The 21,851-nt window shown below is 37.4% G+C and overlaps 1 protein-coding gene across 1 annotated transcript; it reads right to left on the reverse strand.

Moving 5' to 3' along the window:
* Window positions 1–762: 762 nt before the first annotated feature.
* LOC123514402 (replication factor C subunit 1-like) lies at window positions 763–21,107 on the reverse strand. The gene is made up of 18 exons (XM_045272318.1): window positions 20,938–21,107; window positions 13,369–13,534; window positions 12,867–13,036; window positions 11,526–12,314; window positions 10,902–11,081; window positions 10,496–10,595; window positions 9,408–9,577; window positions 8,909–9,140; window positions 8,711–8,779; window positions 7,672–7,818; window positions 7,332–7,555; window positions 6,861–7,055; window positions 5,995–6,146; window positions 4,582–4,699; window positions 3,706–3,851; window positions 3,142–3,355; window positions 2,225–2,401; window positions 763–1,357 (listed from the first exon to the last, which is right to left on the reverse strand). The coding sequence occupies exons 1-18, from the start codon at window positions 20,938–20,940 to the stop codon at window positions 1,235–1,237; spliced, it is 3,375 nt and encodes a 1,124-aa protein (XP_045128253.1). The 5' UTR covers window positions 20,941–21,107; the 3' UTR covers window positions 763–1,234.
* Between the last annotated feature and the right edge of the window lie 744 nt (window positions 21,108–21,851).

Raw genomic sequence — 21,851 nt, forward strand, 5'->3', positions numbered from 1 at the left:
TGAAAAGAGGGCTTATGTTTTGGCTTTGTTAAAACAGTTTCTTTGAGATATGTGCTATCATGAATTTATATCCAAGTTAACTATTTGGAACTCAAAAGAGATGGCAGGACGATTTTCACTCATTGATGCATTTAAAGTTTTTAATTGTGACTAATCAAAGAACTCAAAGTAACTCATATTCTAAAAGTGATGTCATCTGTCCTCTTCACAGAATTGCTTTGGCTACCTCAGTCAACATTTGTGGCAGTTATCTATAAATTGTAAATAGTCCTATTTGACATTTGTACATACATGGCTACATGAATCATAATACCTAGTTGGCTCCCACAAAAACCATGAATATTCTCTTCAAGAGATTTTTCTTTCACTTCCCATGCTCTATGAACACATAATGATGAATATTAACACTAAATGTTCAGGCACAGAGTTGTGAACACTCTCGCATCATTAGTTGATATCACTTTATCCTACGTCTCCTTGAGGAATATTGTATATTTTTATTTTTCCTTTAAATGAGATATATGAAATAAGATTTTTTTTTCTTTTCTTTTTCCAGAAATGTTGTACAGACATCAATATAGAGGTAGTAAGTAGCTCTATTCTTGAGAGCAATCACAGCAGGACTCATTGTTTGGTTTAAGAAACCATGAATGAGTATATCTTAATAATCTGAACTAAGTGGCTATACATTTGAGTATTCACATCTGTATGGAGGACTGGCTGGCCTACAGTAACTGCAAGGAATATAAAAAAGATCAAAGCCACTTGATGTGCAGAAGTTGTTTGTTACAAACTGTGGTGGCCACTTGACAGAAATGGTTTTGGTTTTGTACATCACTCAGACTGCCCATAAGAGCATGCCCATGTTTAAATATAACAAGTATACAAATATTTCATTAAATATCCCCAATACAAGAGGATGCTTAATTAAAAATGTTTTTAGCATAAAACAGACACAAGTAATTTTTCCAATCTAAAATCCTGGATTTATATTTTAAATATATGTAACAGAATGAAAGTACTACCACTATGCTGTGTAGATAATGTTTTCAACATGAATTCATGTCTCTACACTTGGAAGAACAAAGTGGTATCACAAGTAGAAAACCTTAGCACAATTTGCACTTCTTCACTCAAGGAAATGTATCTTTCCCTCAAATTTTTTTAAATTTTTTTTTATTTCATGTTACATTATGCATTTAGTAGATTATAATAATTAATACTTAATCCACAGTTACTTCTTCGCCCTACCTCTTCCTCCTCTTGTTGCAGCTGTTGCTCCTCCTCCTCTTCCTCTCCCCCTGCCCCTCCCAGCTCCTGCTGTTGATCCCTGCCCTTTACTGCCTCCTACTTTTACCTGACAAAAGAAATACATAAGAATGATTAAAAACATAATCCAGAAAGTAGGAATTTTGTGGAAAATTATATACTATTATGTCCCTGCCACACCCAGACAAACTTGATGGTATACAAGACCACTGCACAAAATTTTCTTGCAAGCACTTAGCACAATGTACATATTGTATATTTCCACAGAATTTCCTGTGGTTGTGTAGCAATGAGAAATACACAGGCCACAAAAATTATCCTCATGTTCCCAATGCTGCTAGATCAAACAATATCACACCACCACTGCCAGTCTCCAGCTGCTCTTGCCCTAGTTATAATGTAACCTGTCACTCGCTCTTTATTATCCCAATATCTGACAGTTATTTAATCCTAATGTCTAAGGTGCTGTACTTATTCTTTTGTGTCAGGGGGTTCGATCTGTACCCAGGATGCCTCACTGTTAAATATCTATTCCTCTTTCAGATCAATCTTTGTTTCCATTATGCTCCACAGTGGATATAAGAGTCATCTGTACTTCAATATGACAAATGATTATTAAGGCAGCTGGAGATGATGAGAAAAATGTTAATGTTTGGAGCCAAGCACTAGTCAAGATAGTGTCCAATTAAATCAACATCACATCGTCAGTTCTAGATATCATTACTAGTAGTTTATTCTTGGCAGCCTTTTCACACATCAAAACCTTCCTAAAAGTATTCCAGTTCATTACTCAATCAGGATATGATTATTCTTTTGCTTCCCCTCATGTGGCAAGGCTCTTCACAAATAAAATAATAAATCAAGACATTCCTTTATCACATCTATGTATCTTTAAATTCACATGTCAATATATTCATGGTAATTCTGTCAATATTGCAATAAAATGCACAATTACCTTTATCATGCCACTTGTTCCTAGGTCATCCTCTTCCTCTTCTTCATCCTCTGACTCCTCCCCCTCTTCCTCCCCATAAGAGTCTGATGGTTTCCCTTTCTTCTTCTTAATGGAGGGTGCAGCAAATGGTGTCAGGTGGCAATCCTTATTGAACTTCCGAGTGAATGCTGCCTTGACCTGCAGTCCAAAGGGAAGGACACAATGTTTGACTTAGAATGAAGTACAAAACAAATCATCAACAGGACAAGCCATTACCATTGAGCAACTGGATCAGGAAGCTAGAAAACATATTATCAAGTGAAACTGATATCCAATGAAAAAATTACAATGAATTCAATATATGGCTTTAACCACTACACTAATCGCTATGCATTAAATATCCATATAATATTGACAATCCTTTTTTTTTTTTTTTTATACCATGTGGGCTTTTCACGGGAATTTATGGGCTAAAGGGGATACTTTTTGGGTACCCCCTATCTCAAAGCCCACCCGCTAGGAAACCGTTACCCCGAGTGAGAAAGCCCAACCTACACGCGGACCGTGGACAGGATTCGAACCTGTACGCTTGGAGACCCCTCAGACCCCAAAGCACGCGTGGTTCCACTGTACCACGGCGGCCCCAACTTTGGAGTTCATATAAAAAACCATGCCCTATAATAGAATATTATAGTGGTTTAAAATGAAAATCACTATTACAGTGACTTAAAATTTAAATCTTTAACCATTACAATTAATTAAAATAAAAATCTCTGAACATTACAGTGGCTTGAAATTAAAATATTTGACTGTTACAATGGCTTGAAATTAAAATTTTTAACCATTACAATGGCTTGAAATTAACATCTTTGACCATTACAGTGGCTTTCTACTAAAATCTTTGAGCATTATAGTGGATTAAAATAAAAATCCCTGACCTTGCTTTCCACTGTGTTCATTGGGTTCTTGCTATTGGGCCAGCTTGACAATTCCAGCAGTGACTCAAGGTCCTCCCTCAGCAGATCGTATGAGTTCATAGCCTCCACTGCTTTGTCCACTCCTTCAGCTCCATACTTCACCAGGGGGGTCACAATAATGTCCCTCATCATCTCACAGTAGTCCATGCCCACATCTCTCTTGCTTCCAGATATCCTGCCAGTATCAAGGTACTGTTACTGTTCATGTTCAAGATGGGATATTTAGCATATGGAGTTTCTGATGATTCAAATACAACATTGTGATGTCTCTTCAAGAGGTAAATTTAACATGCAAGCTTAAGTACAACTGTAAAAATGAGTGAAAAGAAAGTGAATAAATAGATGAGAGAAAAAAAAAATAATAATAACCTATCTATCTATACACCAGGCAATTCCACAAGAGGTGGCCTTGACAAGGCACCACACATTCACAAACACATAATTCACTTAGTCCAATCAGCCACCTTTGGAAAAGAATAGACATAAAAAATTAACAAATAAATAAAACAACAAAGCATAGTATACCTGAGCCTCATGTGCATTTGAAGCTCCTGTGCAAGTCTGTCCAGCTTGTTGCGGCGACTGTTCTTACCAAACCAGGCTGGGAAATCAATCTGAGCTGCCAGGTGACCAGACATGTACTCCCCAGGGATCACACTGCTGAACATAGCCTAGAGGAAAGGAAGGAATAAAAAATAAATAATAAAATATATAGAGGGAGTATAGAAATATCTAAAAATTAAAATAAGATGTGAATAAACAAATAAACCCTGGACTGCCTAGAACCACAAGCCACAAACAAATATATGAACTACTGAGCTGACAGTATGAACTACTATTTACTCTTTATGCATCACACACAGAAGGCCCAGAGGAGGCTTATTTAATTCATGCTGTAACTTGTTATTCAATATTCAGTATACAAAGCTGATGACAAATCATGCCCGAGTAATATTACAAATAAGGACCAGCCAAAAAACTCAGCTAACCTTGGCATACTAAAAAAAATAGGACCAAAATAATGATTATTAAATTTATCTGAACTGCATGCCACAAAGCACAATAGTAATGTTAAACATATATGCATAATTTCTGAATATGAAAGATTTTATTTCATTTACTTACATTCATGTGAGATCTGCTACATGACTTAAGCAATGTGATAAAACTCTATACATAGATTAATAATACAACCTCCAAGAAGTATAGTTATGCAGTACTTGCAAGTAGTGTACTTAATTTGGTGTCATTTGTAGGGTTTACAACTACTGTGTACACCATTTACATCATACAGAAAGTGTTCTCTCTCAGCTGCTGCCTACACAAAGGTACCAATTTCAGCAAAATGGCAATAATGCGAACTCTAACAGAACCAGAATATCAAGGCTGCCTAATGAATACCTGTGTGGGGAGAAGGGACCAAGAACCGTGGGACCGTATGAGCTGCCCCACTAGGTCCCCATCAGCTACTGAGGCAGCAGTCTTGGCCAGCTGTTGCAGAGTTGCCCTACGGTTACCTCTGTTGGGATACCCAATGGCATGAATCATAAAAAAAAAAATACATAAATAAATAAAATAAAAAAATAAAATAAGTAAAAAATAAATAAATGTCAATGCTTCACTACAAGGCAGCTATCATAAAGATATGAGAGCTACCAGTTAAACCTATTTTCAAATACAGGCAACCCCTGCTTAACAAAGGTTCACAACAATGAAATTTCGCTACAACGAAGGTTTAATTTTACTACCATCTGCTCGTTTAATGAATACCAAACTCGCTTTAACAAAGTTTTATCCAGTTAATTTTTTCCAAGTTTGAAAGCCCTGCCGTATCACGCAAGCCAACAGGCTTTTAAATACACCAGTGCCTCTCATGGAAAACACGTGCACCACTCACTCCCCCTGTTCAAAACAATAACAGCGTCAGCAGCAGCTTGTCTTCCCTCGCTCAATTTACCACCAAAACACCCTGCAATGTCGCCTAGCATTGCTAAGAAGACCAGGAAATCTCTTACTCTCGAAGCTGGATATTATTCACAGGCACGAGGCGAGAAAACTAATAGCATTGCTCGCCACCATCTTGACTCCATCTACTGTCTCTACTATTTTCAAGTCAGCAGACTCTATTAAGAAAGCTGGTGAGACCATATCTTCCTTGCAAGCTAAAAGAACCACCTGAACTCGTGACTCTACAATGGATAAAATGGAAAGCCTTGTGGAAATGTGGTATATAAGTTTTGTATGTCATACAATGATGCGCCCTTTGTTTACATTCCACAGGTTGCCGGTTAGTGTCTTTCCCGTTTCACTCTCCCTCCCTTCATAAATTTAAGATCGTCAACATTACAAAGTTACGTACATACATACATTAGTGTACATAATAATGACTTAAGTTAAACTGCCTAAATGTTTAACCTCATAATTTTTACTTTCATTAAACCTTTCACTGTACTATGATGCACTCTCGCTTTGTTTACTCTCAATGGAAGTTCAAGTTAAACTTGTTATAATCAGTTTGCTTAACAAAATTTCGCTTAACGCAGGGCTTCTTTTTAGGAACGTAACCCCTTCGTAAAGCAGGGATTGGCTGTAATGGGTCATCCTTTATCTAAAAAAAAAAAAAAAAAAAAAAAAAAAAAAACTGGTGTATCTTTCTCTCAAAAAATCATTCTCCCAATTTCATATAGTACAGTATTCTTAACTTAACATAAAACTTCCAATGCTCATCTTGTCATGCACATATTACCAGTAACCTACAATCCTTAGTGTACTTATAAGTGGATAAAAATTAACAAGTCAAATTTCCCAACCTACTTTGCACTATGAGGGACAACCTTTGGATAATTTTCTTGGACGAAGAGAGGAGCAATTGAGTAGTCATTAAAGAACAGATCTGACTTCTCATGAATGTTAAGGTTCTTGTGTTCAGACTCAGTAAAAACTGTTCTGCACACATCCCAAGGACCCTGCAAAGGAGAAACATAAGAGAAAAAACTCTAATAGTCAAAATTTAGCCAAAAATTGTTTACATTAAGTCAAAACATAAAGAATACCTTCCCGTGTCATCATACAGAGCAAACTAAAAATCATATCAATCTTACAAATGAGTTGTTCTATACAATAAACCTAACAAAAGTACATAGATGTTAATGTAAAAACTACATATGAAATATCAGATAAAAATTAGAATGCATGGAAAGGGAGGGGTCAATAATATGACATTTTTGAAGTAACATTCATAAGTAATAATATGTATAATAGTATTGATTACCAGAAAACAATAATGAACAATTACTGAAAGATTGATACGAGAAGATAGGAAAACAGATGTGACTGTATTAAGAGAAGCACCTGGAGGGCTTTCTAACTACTACTACATCAATTAGTCAAAGTAGTGTACAGTACAGGTGTATGGAAACTTTTCTTGAGATCCATGAATTTCAAATACACATTTCTTTTTTCTCCCTTCAATTCTTCACACATGTCCTTTAAGCCAAAACTTCATTCACACAGCCAGTCCTTAATCCAAATTTACATCTAGAGTATTCTTTGTTCACCTCTCATATGAGACGAAACTTCGTCACAATTCTCACAAATCTCTTCCCTCTATATCTAGCAGGATATGAGCCCTACAGACAAAATTGTCTACATGATCAATGGAAAGATAAAGCATGCTTTACCTTTTTAAAGTCTTTATGGGCTTTCTTTGCTTCTTTCTTCACATCATCAGTCTGGAGGTTCTTCTCCTTGACTGACCACATGGAGAGGTGATGCAGGACTTGCCTAATGTCCTGATTTGATCCAATGATGATCTGGTCCAGAGCTTCAGACTTGATCTTGATGCCTTCCCGATAACAGACACTCATCATGGGTCCCTAGACACGTATGACATGAAGGAGTAATACGACTGCAATTAATATGTTAACACTTTCACAAAGCAGGCATTTGACATATTCACATTCAACACATATAGATTATGGTTCTGTGAAATTTGAAGTCCCAAGTTATTTTAAAAATAGCTTGTTGTGCTATTTTCTATAAAATTGCAACTGGCAGCAGGCAACCATATCAATATAACTTCATTGTTGCAAAACAAAATCATCAATCTAGCAATAGGCTTGAAACATCCAAGGCTTACAGTTGCAACTCACCCTTATTTGTTCAATTCTAGGCTTATAAAACCTGAGGTCAAAGCAATGATTTGCTAAAGACCTTATTTTGGGATGATTCCTATCATTACACATAGCAATAATAGGAATCTTGGATTTCTTAATAAGAGCAATCAACTCCTGAACTCCTCCTCTATCTTCATTGCCAGACATTCCATCAACCTCGTCCATGACCAATGCGTGTCTGGAGCTCGTGTGGCCCCCTCCTGTGGAAAAATAAAAACATTACCTGCATAGCTCCCAACAATGTTTCATATATTTCCCTTATGTCTACAAGCATATGCAAACTTATTTTCACAGATATATTATTGAGCAACTTTACCTGTTGCAAACCCAGCCAGACTCTTGTTACCAAGAAGCTCTGACACAACCTGATCAATGGATTTTTTTGATCGGGCATCAGAAGCATTCAGCTCCAGAACATCATAGCCCATCTCTTTACACACCAGGTGAGCTGTTGTTGTTTTCCCTAAAAGAAAATATGTCTTTAAAACTACTATAAAATAGGAAAAAAGGATGAGCTGAATGGTCTAACTTCAAAGCATGGTTAGATTTTAGCTCGATATCTCAAAACAAGTGTACTGATGACAAAACATTTGTACTGTGGAGACTCAATATTCAAACTTTATTCATTCCAAATGGCTGTTTGAGCATTAAAAAGTTTGACAATTGATGCTTATAAATCAGGTAATCTGTTCTAATCTTAGCAAAACCTCTTTTTTTTTTATCGTTGTAACTTTTCTCCTGGTGTGATTCCTACGAATCCACTAGTGTTGGGATGTGGCTCACTAACACTTGCATTCTCACTAAATTCCTTATTTCATCACTAATAAGCCTCTTTGGTGTTATCATAAATTTCTAAATGAAAAACTACCAACAGAACACACAAATTGTTTTTCTCAAGACACAGCAGGACTAAGGATGTGCATTGGTATCTGGTATACCGGTATTACAGTAATACTAGTCTTACCAGCAATACGGTATCAGAACGGTACATTGGTGGCTGCAAGAAGGGAGATGACAGAGCTTTATATACGACCAAATGTGCAACCGTTTGATTAACAGATATTTTCACTACTATTAAGCCTTTGGTGTTAATGTAAGTTTATAAATGAAAGACTACAGATAGAATACAGGAGAATATTATTCTGATGACTACGGCAGCACAAGTCACAACTGGCAGAGGGGGAAGGGGATGCCAGGGAGCCTTTGTTTACAACTATGTGTGTGGTCACTCAACTATCAGATATTTTTTTAGTATTAAATCAAACTTTTGCGTTCGAGTATTTAGACATTCGAATATTGAGTCTTCACTGTATTTTCAGAAAATTCTAAGAGAACATAGTGCTTTGGAGTCTTACCTACACCAGGAGGACCTGAGAGGAGGGCAGCTTTGTAGTAACCCCCTGTGTCATCTTTGGCCCATGGACCTAAAGAATACAAGGTCATGAGAATTAAGTACAAGAATGCACAGGGATCATTCTAAAACAAAAAAACAAATATTTTATGAGCATACCATATTTCCATATGATGCAAATAAACTAAAGAGCCTAACTCACTGGGCATGGGTGGCCTCTTATCTCCCAGCTGGTTTTTCTGCCAGTTCTGAAGCCAATTTAGCAGTTTCTTGACATTAGATGCACCACCTTGCTGTCCAATGATGTTCTTGGTGGAGGCTGGTTTATACTTGTCTACCCACATGAGAGCATCTTCTGATCTGCTATTTAGTTCCTGGGAGGAGATAGACTGTGTTCTGGGAGAGGAGGTACTTGAGGAGGGACTTCCACTTTCCTGTTCAAGTAATAAGCATAGAAAGAATGAACCAAAGTCTGGTGAACGGACAAAATACCTGCAAACAAGACAAGCTAACTACAATAATGGTAAAAAAAAAATACTATGGAGTTTTGAGCCTTAACAGGTAATCTTGTGAATCAATAAATTTTGAAACATTTCTAAAACTTTGAAGTTTATCATTATCCCACACTATGATATAAAGAAAAACTGTCCTGTTTCATGGTTTTAGGAATGAAAAAAATGCTCATGAAATATTTGATTTACCTGAGATGTTAAAGATGCCTGGGAGCTTGAAAGTGACCTCTTGGGAGTTGTGGTACTGGTGACCAAACTGTCAGGTGTGCTGGGGCTGGCTGACTGAGAGGCAAGTGTGGGTGCCTCCTTAGGTTCACTCTCTCTGGCAAATTTCTTCAGCTTACTTGAACCAGAAGTTGCTGGAAAGATAGTTAAAATAATGAACCTTAATCTTTTCTTTTCTAGTCATGTTACATAGGAAACTCCAGCAAAATCTCCTGATGTCAAGTGTTTTACCTGTTTTTTTTTTTTTACTGAAATGAATTTATGTTAAGCAAGAAGACAAATAAAATCAAACACATAAATGTATGCTGCTTGTTCAATATGACACTGTAGTTTTAGATAACTTTTGCACTGTCAGAGTCAAAATTACATCTGAGGTGTCATTTCCAGATGATAAAGCAAAAGACCACCACTGACAAGCAGATTTAAGTCCTGTCCACACAAGTGGTTTGCTCTGCTGTGGATCCACAGCAGGACTAACCACTTATGTGAAAAGATGATTTCACTAAGCGGGAACTGTACCACTAATCATGAGTCATGCCACTGTAGTCACAGTATAATGTCAACATGTAAGAGGAAGAAGCAGCAAGTATGGATCCTGCATCGATGACTGGCATGGCCCATGAAGAGACAAACACATCAGTGGATTCACCCTATTATACACAACAGACTAACCCATGGGATGTTCATAACATTGTGCCCCCAAGCTAGCTAAGAGACCATGAAGATAAATTCTTAAATGACTTCATTTGGACATCTGTACTGGCTGTCATGGCAACAAATCACCACTCTTCTGATTGGCTACGATCACTGGTAAGCTAGCCAATGAAAAGGCAATATGGTCTTCACACCACCTCCAAATTGCAAAGTGTGTATGCTTCCATTGAAAGGCATGTAAATCAATCTGCTGCAGATCCACAGTGGGAGAAAAAATTGTGTAATTGTGTGTGAAAAGCTCTATTAACTTATGTTGTAATATCACTGCCTCAGTTTGAATCACGCAAGACAAACTGCTAGTGTAAACAGGGCCTTAGGGCTTGGAGGCAAAAAATTACCTTGCTTGGGGGTTGCCTCTTTGCTCTCCTTTCCTGGCAGAGTTGCAATGAGCTCCAGCAGTCCATCTTCATCTATCTGCTTGGTGCCCAGTTGCTCAGCCTGATAGATGACACTGTTTAATACACTAAGAACTGATAGATAATCATACAGATATCATAACAAACCATCTATCAATAAATCTTGATCCTTTACAACTAATCTTTAACATACTTGAATGCATTTGTAACATGATTCCATACAAAAACCACACTAGGGATTTAAATTACATTAATTTTCAAAGACAGACAATCAAAAGTATGCACAAGATGCTGCACTAGGCACTACCTGACCTACATTACTGATCCTGAAAATATATTTACATCTATCCTACAAATATTTCATCGAAATCTTGCATGGATGCTTTACCTTCTTCAGCTTACTCTCACCAGCCTCCACACCCACTACTAGATAGCTAGTATTGCGGCTCACAGAGGTGGTGACTTTTCCACCATACTTCTTGACAATCTCTGTGGCCTCTTCCCGATCCAAGCTATCAAACACACCACTCAGAACAAACACAAGTCCCTGGAGGCAGTCTGGTTTCCCCTAAAAAAAAATCAATAATGCTGCTTTATAAAATGTAAACCTCAGTGATAGGATACTATGAACATTTTACAAAACATGGCCTAAAAGAATGAGTAATGAAGCACAATTAAATTAAGGTACAGACATTAAAAAAGGATATGCAGATCTCATAAAAAATGAGGCTATTGCTTAATAATGACCATAGGAACAAGATTTGTCAGTATATTGATATGAGTGTAGATATCTTGTACAAAGTGACATCAAGCAGTCACTCTAATAACAGTCAACGTTACTTTCTAATGTGTGTTTATTCTTGTGTCCTCAGCTGCAATGTCAGCTGTCAGAATGGATAAATCGCATGTTGACAGTCAAAGTGATCAATGTAAATAGAGATTTGAACTAATCAAGAGTGCAATATTTCAATCAATAACAGATAACTTTACATAACAATATACAGAGGTTTACCTCAGGTATTTCTTTGCTGCCAGGATTTGCTGGCCCAGACCTCTGCCTGAACTTGAGGTAAGCATCTCTTGCAGCTTTCTTCTTCTCATCTTGTGGTGTTGTGTCTGGTGCTTGGGTGTTCTCCTTAACAGCTTTCTTGGGGGTAACCTTCTTTTCTGGCACAATATGCCTCTCTTTCATTTGAACATCCTTCTTATCCTCCTTCTGAGATATTCCCTCTTTGCTGGACTGCCCACTCACTTTCTTGGAGTCTGTGTCAATTTTCTCCTCCTTAGTACTCTTTTTCTGTTCACTCTTGACCTTAATGTCTTTTTGCGGTGATGTCTTCTTCTGGGGACTGTCTCGTTTGTATTTGGGCATCCTTTCCTTTTCTTCTGACACCAGTTTAACTTTCTTGTCCTTGTGTTGCAACTCATCTTCATTCTGGCAGCCACCATGATCTCTTTTTCCAAACTCAAATCTCTTTAGTTTTGAACCTAATTTACTTGCAGTTGATTGCTTGGCAGGAATTTCTTTTGCAGTTTTCTTTTCTGGGGGACTGTTTTCATTCGGCTTTGGTTTTGGTTCTGCAACAGAAGAGTGCTTGGGACTGGCCTTAACTTCCTTATGGTGAGTCTTCTGCTCATCTAGCTGCTTTAAGGTTTTCTCAAAGCTTTCACTTGACTTTGAACTATGGTCCACAGCTGAGCGGTGTTTAGAACTCTCCTTAATTTCCTTAAGTATCTCAAAATCCTCTTCATCTAGCTGTTGCAGTGTTTTTTCAAATGCTTTCTCACTGCTGTCATTGTTCTGAAATTTATTCACAAACTTCATTATGCAACACACAAACTAAGTTTCTTGATGAGATTTATAGAATAAAATTTATGTGGCAAACCTATTGATAACATGAATATCTTAATTCTGAGAAAATTTTGATGGTTTTAACTCTTTATCATGGCCAGTCCCATTAAGGAACACAAAGTATTTCAGATTACTGCAAGATGGATAATTAAAGTCTACTGTTATAGGTCAAGACAGTCAACTGCTTTTTACACATAAAATTATGGAATTGAAGCAAGCATGGAAAAAGAAAAAGCCTACAAAGAGCAAATAATAAAAATTCAGAAACCTATTTCCTGAGCTTCATGACTTAGCACTCCTGCACTAGTTTCACATCAATCAAACAAAAACCCAATCAATTATGGCAGAGGTTACATATAATGCTATTGGTTTTTTAATGGAGATTACAATTAGACCTGACACAAACTGAACTTTCAAAAGAAAAGGAGTATGAAAGAAAAGAAAAATAACATATGAGTAAACATCTAAATAAATTGAATATCTACAGCATGTGCTCTGTACCTTCTTCTTGGAGGTGATCTTGTCCTTAGAGGTCACAGGCTCTGTGCCAAAGAAACTCGCAGCAGTTATGGGCTTGTACTTAGGAGACTCTGGTTTTTGTTGAGGGTTGTGTTTGGTGGTCTTAGAGATTTTCTCTTCCTTCTTACTACTCTTCTTGAACAACTCTTCATCTAGAACAGTGATGGAGATCATACAATATATGAAGGATATAGGAGAATTTAACTATAGAATGAAAGCAATAATTACAATGACTACTTACATAAGATCTGAAAAGATTTTGCCTCATCAGAGTAACAGTAGTCACAAGGCATGGAGGATACAACAACTGCCAGTGGTGAGCATTCATAATGGTGTGATGTTGATTTATTAAAAATAAACATAAAAAAAAAAAAGACAAAGGATCAGAACAGATACTCTTATCAACACACCACATGTACCCTGAAACAAACCATAAAGGTTAGTTTTCCTACTTTATAATAACCCATTGCAGCTTCCATCACACCTGAGTCAGAGTCCAGAACGACAATGCGCTGCTTCTTGGTGACAACTGGGGAGGGCGACTCCTCATCTGAATCATGAATCACATTTCTCTTTTTCTTTGGCTTGGAGTGCTGTGATGTTCCTGAAGGCTTGCTTCCACCAGCAGGAGCAAAATATCGACGAATATCCTGCAAGACACAAAATTTATCTAGAATCAGCTAACATATATAGTTATTAATTACAAATCTAGTCATAAAATGTTTTTTTCTGACACATAACCAAGAACCTGATATGTGACACTCAGGCTTCACATTAGCAAGTGTTTCCTGTACAGTAAAGGCATTGTCACGCTAGCATGTGTATTTGTCAATCTTTACTGTCTACTAAAGTTGAGTGTAATCAATGGTGGCGATCTCTCTCTCTCTCTCTCTCTCTCTGTATAGCTACATTAGCTACTGCCTGCTAATATCTCCTGTCCAGAGTGGCAATACCCTCACTTGCCCATTGTAATAACATTGCAACTAATGCATAACTGGCCATTCATACTGGCAGGCCACAAACCCAGCCAGTCTGGGACCACAATTCTCCATGAATACAGCTCCTCTGAAACAGGCAAGCATTCACTGTTTTGTGCCTTTGTCAGTTTACATCAAGAACATGGATTTTTTCTTTGACAACAAAAATTGATGACAAGGCTCCTCTGTGACGACATTGACTTTTGTTTGCCCATGCAAATAGAAAAAAATGACAGATAAAAGCAAAAACTGATGGAAATTGGAGTGACAGAAAAGTTAGTGGAGAATGTGCTAGTGTGAGGGCATCCTTAGCTTAGAAAGTGAGAGGATAGCAAGGTAGGTAGGTTTTTCACTGAATGGTTAGGCTGAATGAAAAGAACTTACAGAATCAGTAACTTGTGCTCAGTTCATTTCCATTTTCTTGAAAGAGAGGATGTCACACAGTGGAACAAGAAATGCAAGTGGTGAGTGTGACAGAGGAAGGCACAGAAGACCAAGCGTATTGGAGAGGGATGATCCGCTGTGGTGATAACTAATGGGAACAGCTGAATGAAGAAGTGAAGCAATGAGTGATTCATGTCTATGCTAGAGAGAAAATAACAAAAATGATGATACAAATGGACACGCTTCATAGATTTTTGCAGAGAGAGAGAGAGAGAGAGAGAGAGAGAGAGAGAGAGAGAGAGAGAGAGAGAGAGAGAGAGAGAGAGAGAGAGAGAGAGAGAGAGAGAGAGAGAGAGAGAGAGAGAGAGAGAGAGAGCTTTCTTGTGCATAAAACAGCAACAATTCACTATCATTTTACTCTTTCAACAAACTCAATATGACTTGTCTTACTTTGTCATCATATAGAAATTCTTATTCTGAATAATTCAAACACCATATATATACATATACCCATTGTAAATTATTCATAATGCTGACAGGAATTTTTGAAGATTTTTACCAGTTTTTGGGAGAATGAACTAATGCACTGCTATGCCAATGCTGGAGTGTGATGCACCTGCACATGTGAAGGACAGGCGGGCAGTGAAGAATGCCAGATGGGCGTGTGTCCATTCTTGTGTGCTCAATGTCATATATTTTGTGCATAGGCAAAATAAATCACTGTGATTGGTTCTTTTGTTTGAGCACACAGTCACTTGCCAATAAAAAAAATACTGACTAAATCTAGCTCATCATAACACTCTGTGGAGTGAGAAGAGACTCAAACTGAAATATATGAATCAGCCTAAAGAAGATATCTATCTGCAGTGGGTGTCTCAATTATTTTCACTACATCGCCAAATTTTACTAAGAGAAATAAGGTAACGACTACTTATTAATTTCTTAACCTTACCTTAGTTACTCTGTTTTGGTTAGATCAGTTTAATTGGATTAGGTTAATATGAGAAAGATGTCTGTCACCAGTGTCACCTCAACCAAATTACATTAGCTAGGTAAGGTTAGTTTAAGTTTGGTTAAATGATTAGATTGTCCTAGCCGGTGATGCACGGCTAGTGGTGGCAGCCAGTACCCTCCACAGCAGTATCAATCCAAATTTTGGACTGTTACTTCTGTGATATATATAAATACTTGTGATGACAAAACTATTTCTTCAGATAAAGTTTTTTTTGTCTACGTATTTAGTATCAATCCTTTTTTTTTTCTTTTTAACAAAACAATATTTTCTGTTGGGGTAGACTGTGTTTTCTGAGGGCAGGTGATGAGGAAATAGAAAAAAAAACCTATTTGCAATGGAAATTACATTAGATAAAAATTGAGAGGATTATAGAAAACCTCAAGAAACACAAATCCTCTGGACCTGATGGAATCCACCTTAGGATTGTAAAGGAGGGCTTGGAGCACCTATTAGTGCCTTTAGAAATCATTTTCCAGGACTGATTTGAGCATAAGGAATTTCCTCATGACTGGCTTATTGTTCATACTACACCTTCCTATATATACAGTCAGCGCAAAAGAAATGGCCGCACCCATTGATATCATGTCAAATCTACTCTTAACTAAGAATATAAGGTATATAAAGGAGAATAAAACACAAATACTGCTATATTTTGTTATTATTAATATTTTGTCATATTACCCTTCACTTACAAGACAGCCGTAACCGTACTTGGCATACTATTAGACAATTTTCCGAAGTAACTGAAGTCAATGTCATTCCATATGGCGCTAATTTTGTCACGCAACTTTTCGCTTTATTTCATTCCATAAATTTTCAATTGGATTAAGTCTGGACTGTGCCCTGGCCACTCAATCAACTGAATTTTCTTCTCAGACAACCATTCTATGGCATGGAGAACTGTCCTGTAAGAAATGAGGGTTCTCATGTTTCTCATAAAATGGCAGCATGTGATTTTTCAGAACATCAACATATAAGGCACCATTCATGTTCACATTTTTATCTAAAAAATATAATCCACCACTACCCTTCTCACCACTGAAGCAACCATCACACCAGCTGGGAATTTCACAGTTTTTACAGTGTACTTAGTGTCATAGCGATCAGAACCCATGGGACGTCTCACTTTTATCTGTCCTTTAGATATCGTTTTGAACGCACTTTCATCGCTAAACAACACAGACCGCCAATCTTCTGAAGTCCACTGTCCGTACCTCCTGCAGAAAGCAAGTCGTTGTTGTCGCATCTTCTCCGTCACGAGAGGTTTGTGAGCAGCTCAGCGACACGGCAGTTTGAGATCTTTCTGTAGCTGGTTTTGAATTGTCCTAACTGCTACATCTCCCAGGACATCAGCATGCTGTTCCTTTAACTCCCTGGCTGTAATGAAAGGGTCTTTCTGTACTTCTCGTTTGAGCAGGTTGTCCGTTCTTGGCTGTGCTTTACGTTTCCTCCCCGTCCCCTTCTTCCTCGCCGGAGTCACACCTGTTCCCAGTGTAGTGGCTGCTTTCTTCACACGGCGAACACTTTTCTCAGATCTTTTTGTTCTTCTTGCTATTTCTGTTGCTTAAGCTTTCACGAACTAAGGCTAACACAATGCCCTTTTCTTCCATACTGAGCTTGCTAGGACCCATTTTGTCGTGATGATGATCAGCGGAAGAGAAAAACAGTGAACAATATCTTCTGTACAGTGAACAATGTCAGGAAAAAGGAAGGAGAAAAACCAGAAGCACCTCCTCTCACTGACCACCCAGGGAGTGGTGACTGAGTGCAGTGGTATCTTTCGCGCGTAAACACTTGGCATAATCCCTAGAGATGCCATATAGGAAATTCTGGTCAATTTCTTTACTGTAATATGCTGCATTAAAAACTGCAAGAGGGTTCATGGACAATAAAGTTAATGTTGTGTAGATCATTATAAAGTGGCCAGGGAATATTCCAGACTGAAATATCAGGGAAAATGTGTGGTATGAAATAAAAAGAGTAACTGGTAACTTTCAGTGCAAGGCATTAAAGCTCTAACAGACAAATTCCTGGACTGATGGATGACGCAACTTTAGAATATTCTTACAAAGCTGTCTGATAGTATGCCAAATTGGGTTACGGCTGTCTTGAAAGTGAAGGGTAATATGACAAAATATTAATAATAACAAAATATAGCAGTATTAGTGTTATATTCTCCTTTATATACCTTATGTTCTTAGTTAAGAGTAGATTTGACGTGATATCAACGGGTGCAGCCATTTCTTTTGCGCTGACTGTAGAAAGGGTGACAAGTGTGACTCAAGATATTATAGCTAAGTCAGCCTAACAAGTGTTACCTATTTGTGAGATCTTTGAGACCATAATAAGGGATGAGATAATGAAACACATGATAACACATAATTTGCTTAGTGAAAAACAGTATTGTTTTATCCTAAGATGGTGAACAGTGTTGCAGCTCATTAAAGTTCTGGATAGATGGACTGATGTTATTGATGAGGGACATGAAGTGGAAGTGATATACTGTGACTTCATGAAGGCTTCTGATATAGTTGCATATAGAAAGCTTTCAAGTAAAATAAATAGTCATAATATCGGAAAGAAATTTCAAGAATGGATTGCTGCTTTTTTAACAGAAAGACATCAAGGAGTGGTAGTGAAGGGAGAAAAATCAAGATGGATGCCAGTGACAAGTGGAGTGCCACAGGGATCTGTTTGTTCTTTTTATATGATCTATCAGATATTACAACAAATGACAGTGCAATTTACATGTATGCAGATGATACCAAAATCTTCAGACCTATCAGAGAGCAAGGGGGAATGTCAAAAGCTGTAGCAAATTATAGATGGGCATTCTTGGAGCAAAAAATGGTTACTACATTTTTATCTCGATAATGCAAATACATGAGGATGAGATAACATCTATTGAAGATCAAGGCTATCAAATGAGGCGCCCCGAGCCAGAGGGAACCAACACACACGAACCTACTTTCGAGAAAAACGCGTTTAAAGTTGAACAATTAATACTACCGTAAGATCGGTCACAATATTATCATATTATACATCATTGGAAAGGTCTCGGCAAGACCTGTCATGCCATGTGTTTTTTAATAGTATATTCTATGTTTTAACTTTTACAGAGATTATTATAAATACCCCTACACCCGTAGCGGAAATTTTTTTCCCAGGAAGGTTATGTTTTAGGTTCATTTTTTCAAAGTGTATGATAAAACAAGCATTATGTAAAAAAATTATGACGATATGCTTTTAACTCGATTTTTTACAAATTTTTTTATGAGCGAATAAAGCAATATTTCCCCCTACCGTAAGATCGGTCACAATATTATCATATTATACATCATTTGAAAGGTCTCGGCAAGACCTGTCATGCCATGTGGTTTTTAATAGTATATTCTATGTTTTAACTTTTACAGAGATTATTATAAATACCCCTACACCCGTAGCAGAACATTTTTTCCCAGGAAGGTTATGTTTTAGGTTCATTTTTTCAAAGTGTATGATAAAACAAGCATTATGTAAAAAAATTATGACGATATGCTTTTAACTCGATTTTTTACGAATTTTTTTTTATGACCGAATAAAGCAATATTTCCCCCTAGCGCAACTTTTATTCCCGAAAATGTTTTATTTCCCTATTTTCTCTTCATTTCTGAAGAGATTATAGTGTGAGATGTATCTGTATAGAAGATTGTGATATTGTATTTTAAAATTTATTTTCTATGATTTTACAAAGTAGAATAAGATGCATTATGGGCCTGGCAAGGGAGGGAAGGAAGGATTTGGCGGGAGACTCTGGGCTAAAGTAAACAAAGGCTGTGATTGGCCGAGGTGGGGGCGCGGCTATGAGTCACGAGAATACTCGCCACTGATTGGGGAGCGCACGGCGAGGCTCAGCCGCACCTTTTTATACGACTTTTACACCCTTCGACAACATGATCCCGCCTTTAACTCCCTGCTGTTGGTACCTTCTGGCTCGCAGATCGGAGAAGTTTTTCGCGCGTTTTTTTTACGCATTATCACTCCACTTTGAGGCTTCGTATAGGTACCCATATGGTCGTATTTCACTTGGCCGACAATTTTATACGACTTTTACACCCTTCGACAACATGATCCCGCCTTTAACTCAATTTTCGTATTTTTGAGGGTTGGTTCCCTCTGGCTCGGGGCGCCTCAAATGTAAAAAAAAAAATCAAATTAAGATGGACTCTGAGAAAGATGTGTGTGTTATCATCAATGAAAAAATTAAGTTATGCTGAATGCCTAGCAGAAAAAGTAAATAAAACCAATAAATTAGTTGGATTAATTAGGAGAACTTTTGATACACTAGATGCTGAGGTTTTTAAAGCTTTGTTCAAAGCAGTGATAAGACCACATCTAGAATATGCAAATTTGGTCTGGAATCCTCACCTCATAAAAAACATCGAGATGGTGAAGAATGTGCAACACAAGGATGGTTCCAGAACTAAAAGATTTCAACATCAAAGAAAGACTCGGAAAGCTGAAACCACCAAAACTAGCATATAGAAGGGCATAGAGAGATATGATAGAAACTTTCAAGATTCTTACTGGAAAAAAATGATGATATATATTGCAAGGGATTACTGAAATGTAGTGATGTTAGTACAAGTAGAGGAAATTTGCTGAAACTTTTCAAGCCAAGATCCAGATTAAATGTAAGGGAATATGCCTATCCATGTACGGTATTACTTACTTTGAACCTTTTGCCTGAGTGGGTAGTTTCAGCAACTTTCATATAAAAAATTTGAGGCAAAACTAGATAAATTCTGGAAAAATCAAGAATTATATTATGATTATGAAGATACCAAAACATGGAATGAAGATCTGGAGCCACATTTGTAAGCCTATTCCAAGAAGTTAACTAAGAAACTGTAAGAAATGTAGCTTTCTTCAAAACAGGTTTGAAAAAAAAAAAATAATAATAATAATAAATTAAAAAAAAAAAAAATTTATATATATATATATATATATATATATATATATATATTTTTTTTTTTTTCAAACCTGTTTTGAAGAAAGCTACATTTTTTACAGTTTCTTACAGTTAGCCTCCTGGAATAGGCTTACAAATGTGGCTCCAGATCTTCATTCCATGTTTTGGCATCTTCATCATAATATAATTCTTGATTTTTCTAGAATTTATCTAGTTTTGCCTCAAATTTTTTATATGGAAGTTGCTGAAACAATTCTTACTTTTTTCGTCAGATTGAGCCCCATACACATGTTTCACGAATTCATAATAAAGCTGCTAGTCATTTTTAAAACTTTATTAGTCTTCCTCTCAGAGCGACATACACCCATCTAGTTTCACATTAAATCGCCAATTACCAGTCAGGTTAGATTTAGTTTGTAGTTACGTTAAGATGCTAGCAACAAGAACACATGGCGGCTTTAACAAGAGCAGTAGCAGTACTGCAATAAAAAATTGCATACAACTACAGATTGACCAGCTGTCATGCATAACAAGTGTCAAGAACGTCAACACTGAATGTCAGGTAGAGAAAGAGTGGCTATCTGTTTCATCGTCCACACCACACAGATCTAATGAACAACGTCAGTATCTGCAGCAGATATGTACTTTAATAAGATGCAGCACCTGAAGGCACAACATACATACACGCTGAGCTGCATCGTGGTGACAATGCAATGATGTACTCACCATGGTGCCACAGCCTCTCAGTTTCCCTCTCTCCCGCCACCTTATTCTCCTTCCTTCCTTCCTCTCCCGCGTTTCGTAAACAATGAAAAGCGAAACAGCGCCTTGCGTGTTACTATTATTTTCACCAATCTTACTTTTCAAGCGTGACTAAAGTTTGTTTTAGATACATAAAAATGTGGAAAGAAGAAAAGATAGAAAAAATATGGTCCATTTGGACTTAGGTAAGTACTACCCGAGGAGGTTGGATTGAAGGCGGCGGCAAGCGCCTATCCCGCGGCTGTACAGAAGTGAAGGCAGCGACTCAGCGAGCACTGAGCGATCGCAACTTATATCCAAAACATTGGCCTCTCCTGTGTTAAGCAATGGGAAAGTGCCACTTTCTTTTCATTAATAGAGGAAAACTAAGAAAGACTTGATGGTTTGACTTATGTAAACCACATTATAGTTTAATAAATATGTCGTGTAGACCCCTTTATAACGATGTTGGTGCGAAAGTCACAATACTGAAAAAAAAAATAAAAATACAGCGTTTTCAGGCCTATTTCGGGAGAAATTATGGCAATTTTTTTTTCTCGTATATCAGTTACATGGTAAGGAACAAAACGAAGTAAAATTTAAGTGATTGATGTTTTTTTTTTTTCAATACCCAGTGACGTTAAATCACACATTATTTTAAATACAAGCTATAAAGAAAGATACTGGTACTTCTTGGGGGGTTTGTTGGAGCCGTGCAGGTTGTGTGTCACAGCCTCTAGTGCCCCAAAGGTGCAGTATGCGGTGGTGATGTGTTCAAGCTATATATGCGGTGGAGCTGGTTTGTTTTCTGTAGGAAGCTCCTGGTGAGGTTGAGAGTCTTGAAAGCCAGAGAGGTGTTTGTGCAGCGGCCCAGCAGGTTGGTAAGTGTTGGCCTGCTA

The sequence above is a fragment of the Portunus trituberculatus genome, chromosome 37 (genome assembly GCF_017591435.1).
Source record: "Portunus trituberculatus isolate SZX2019 chromosome 37, ASM1759143v1, whole genome shotgun sequence".
In the NCBI taxonomy this organism is placed as follows: Eukaryota; Metazoa; Arthropoda; class Malacostraca; order Decapoda; family Portunidae; genus Portunus; species Portunus trituberculatus.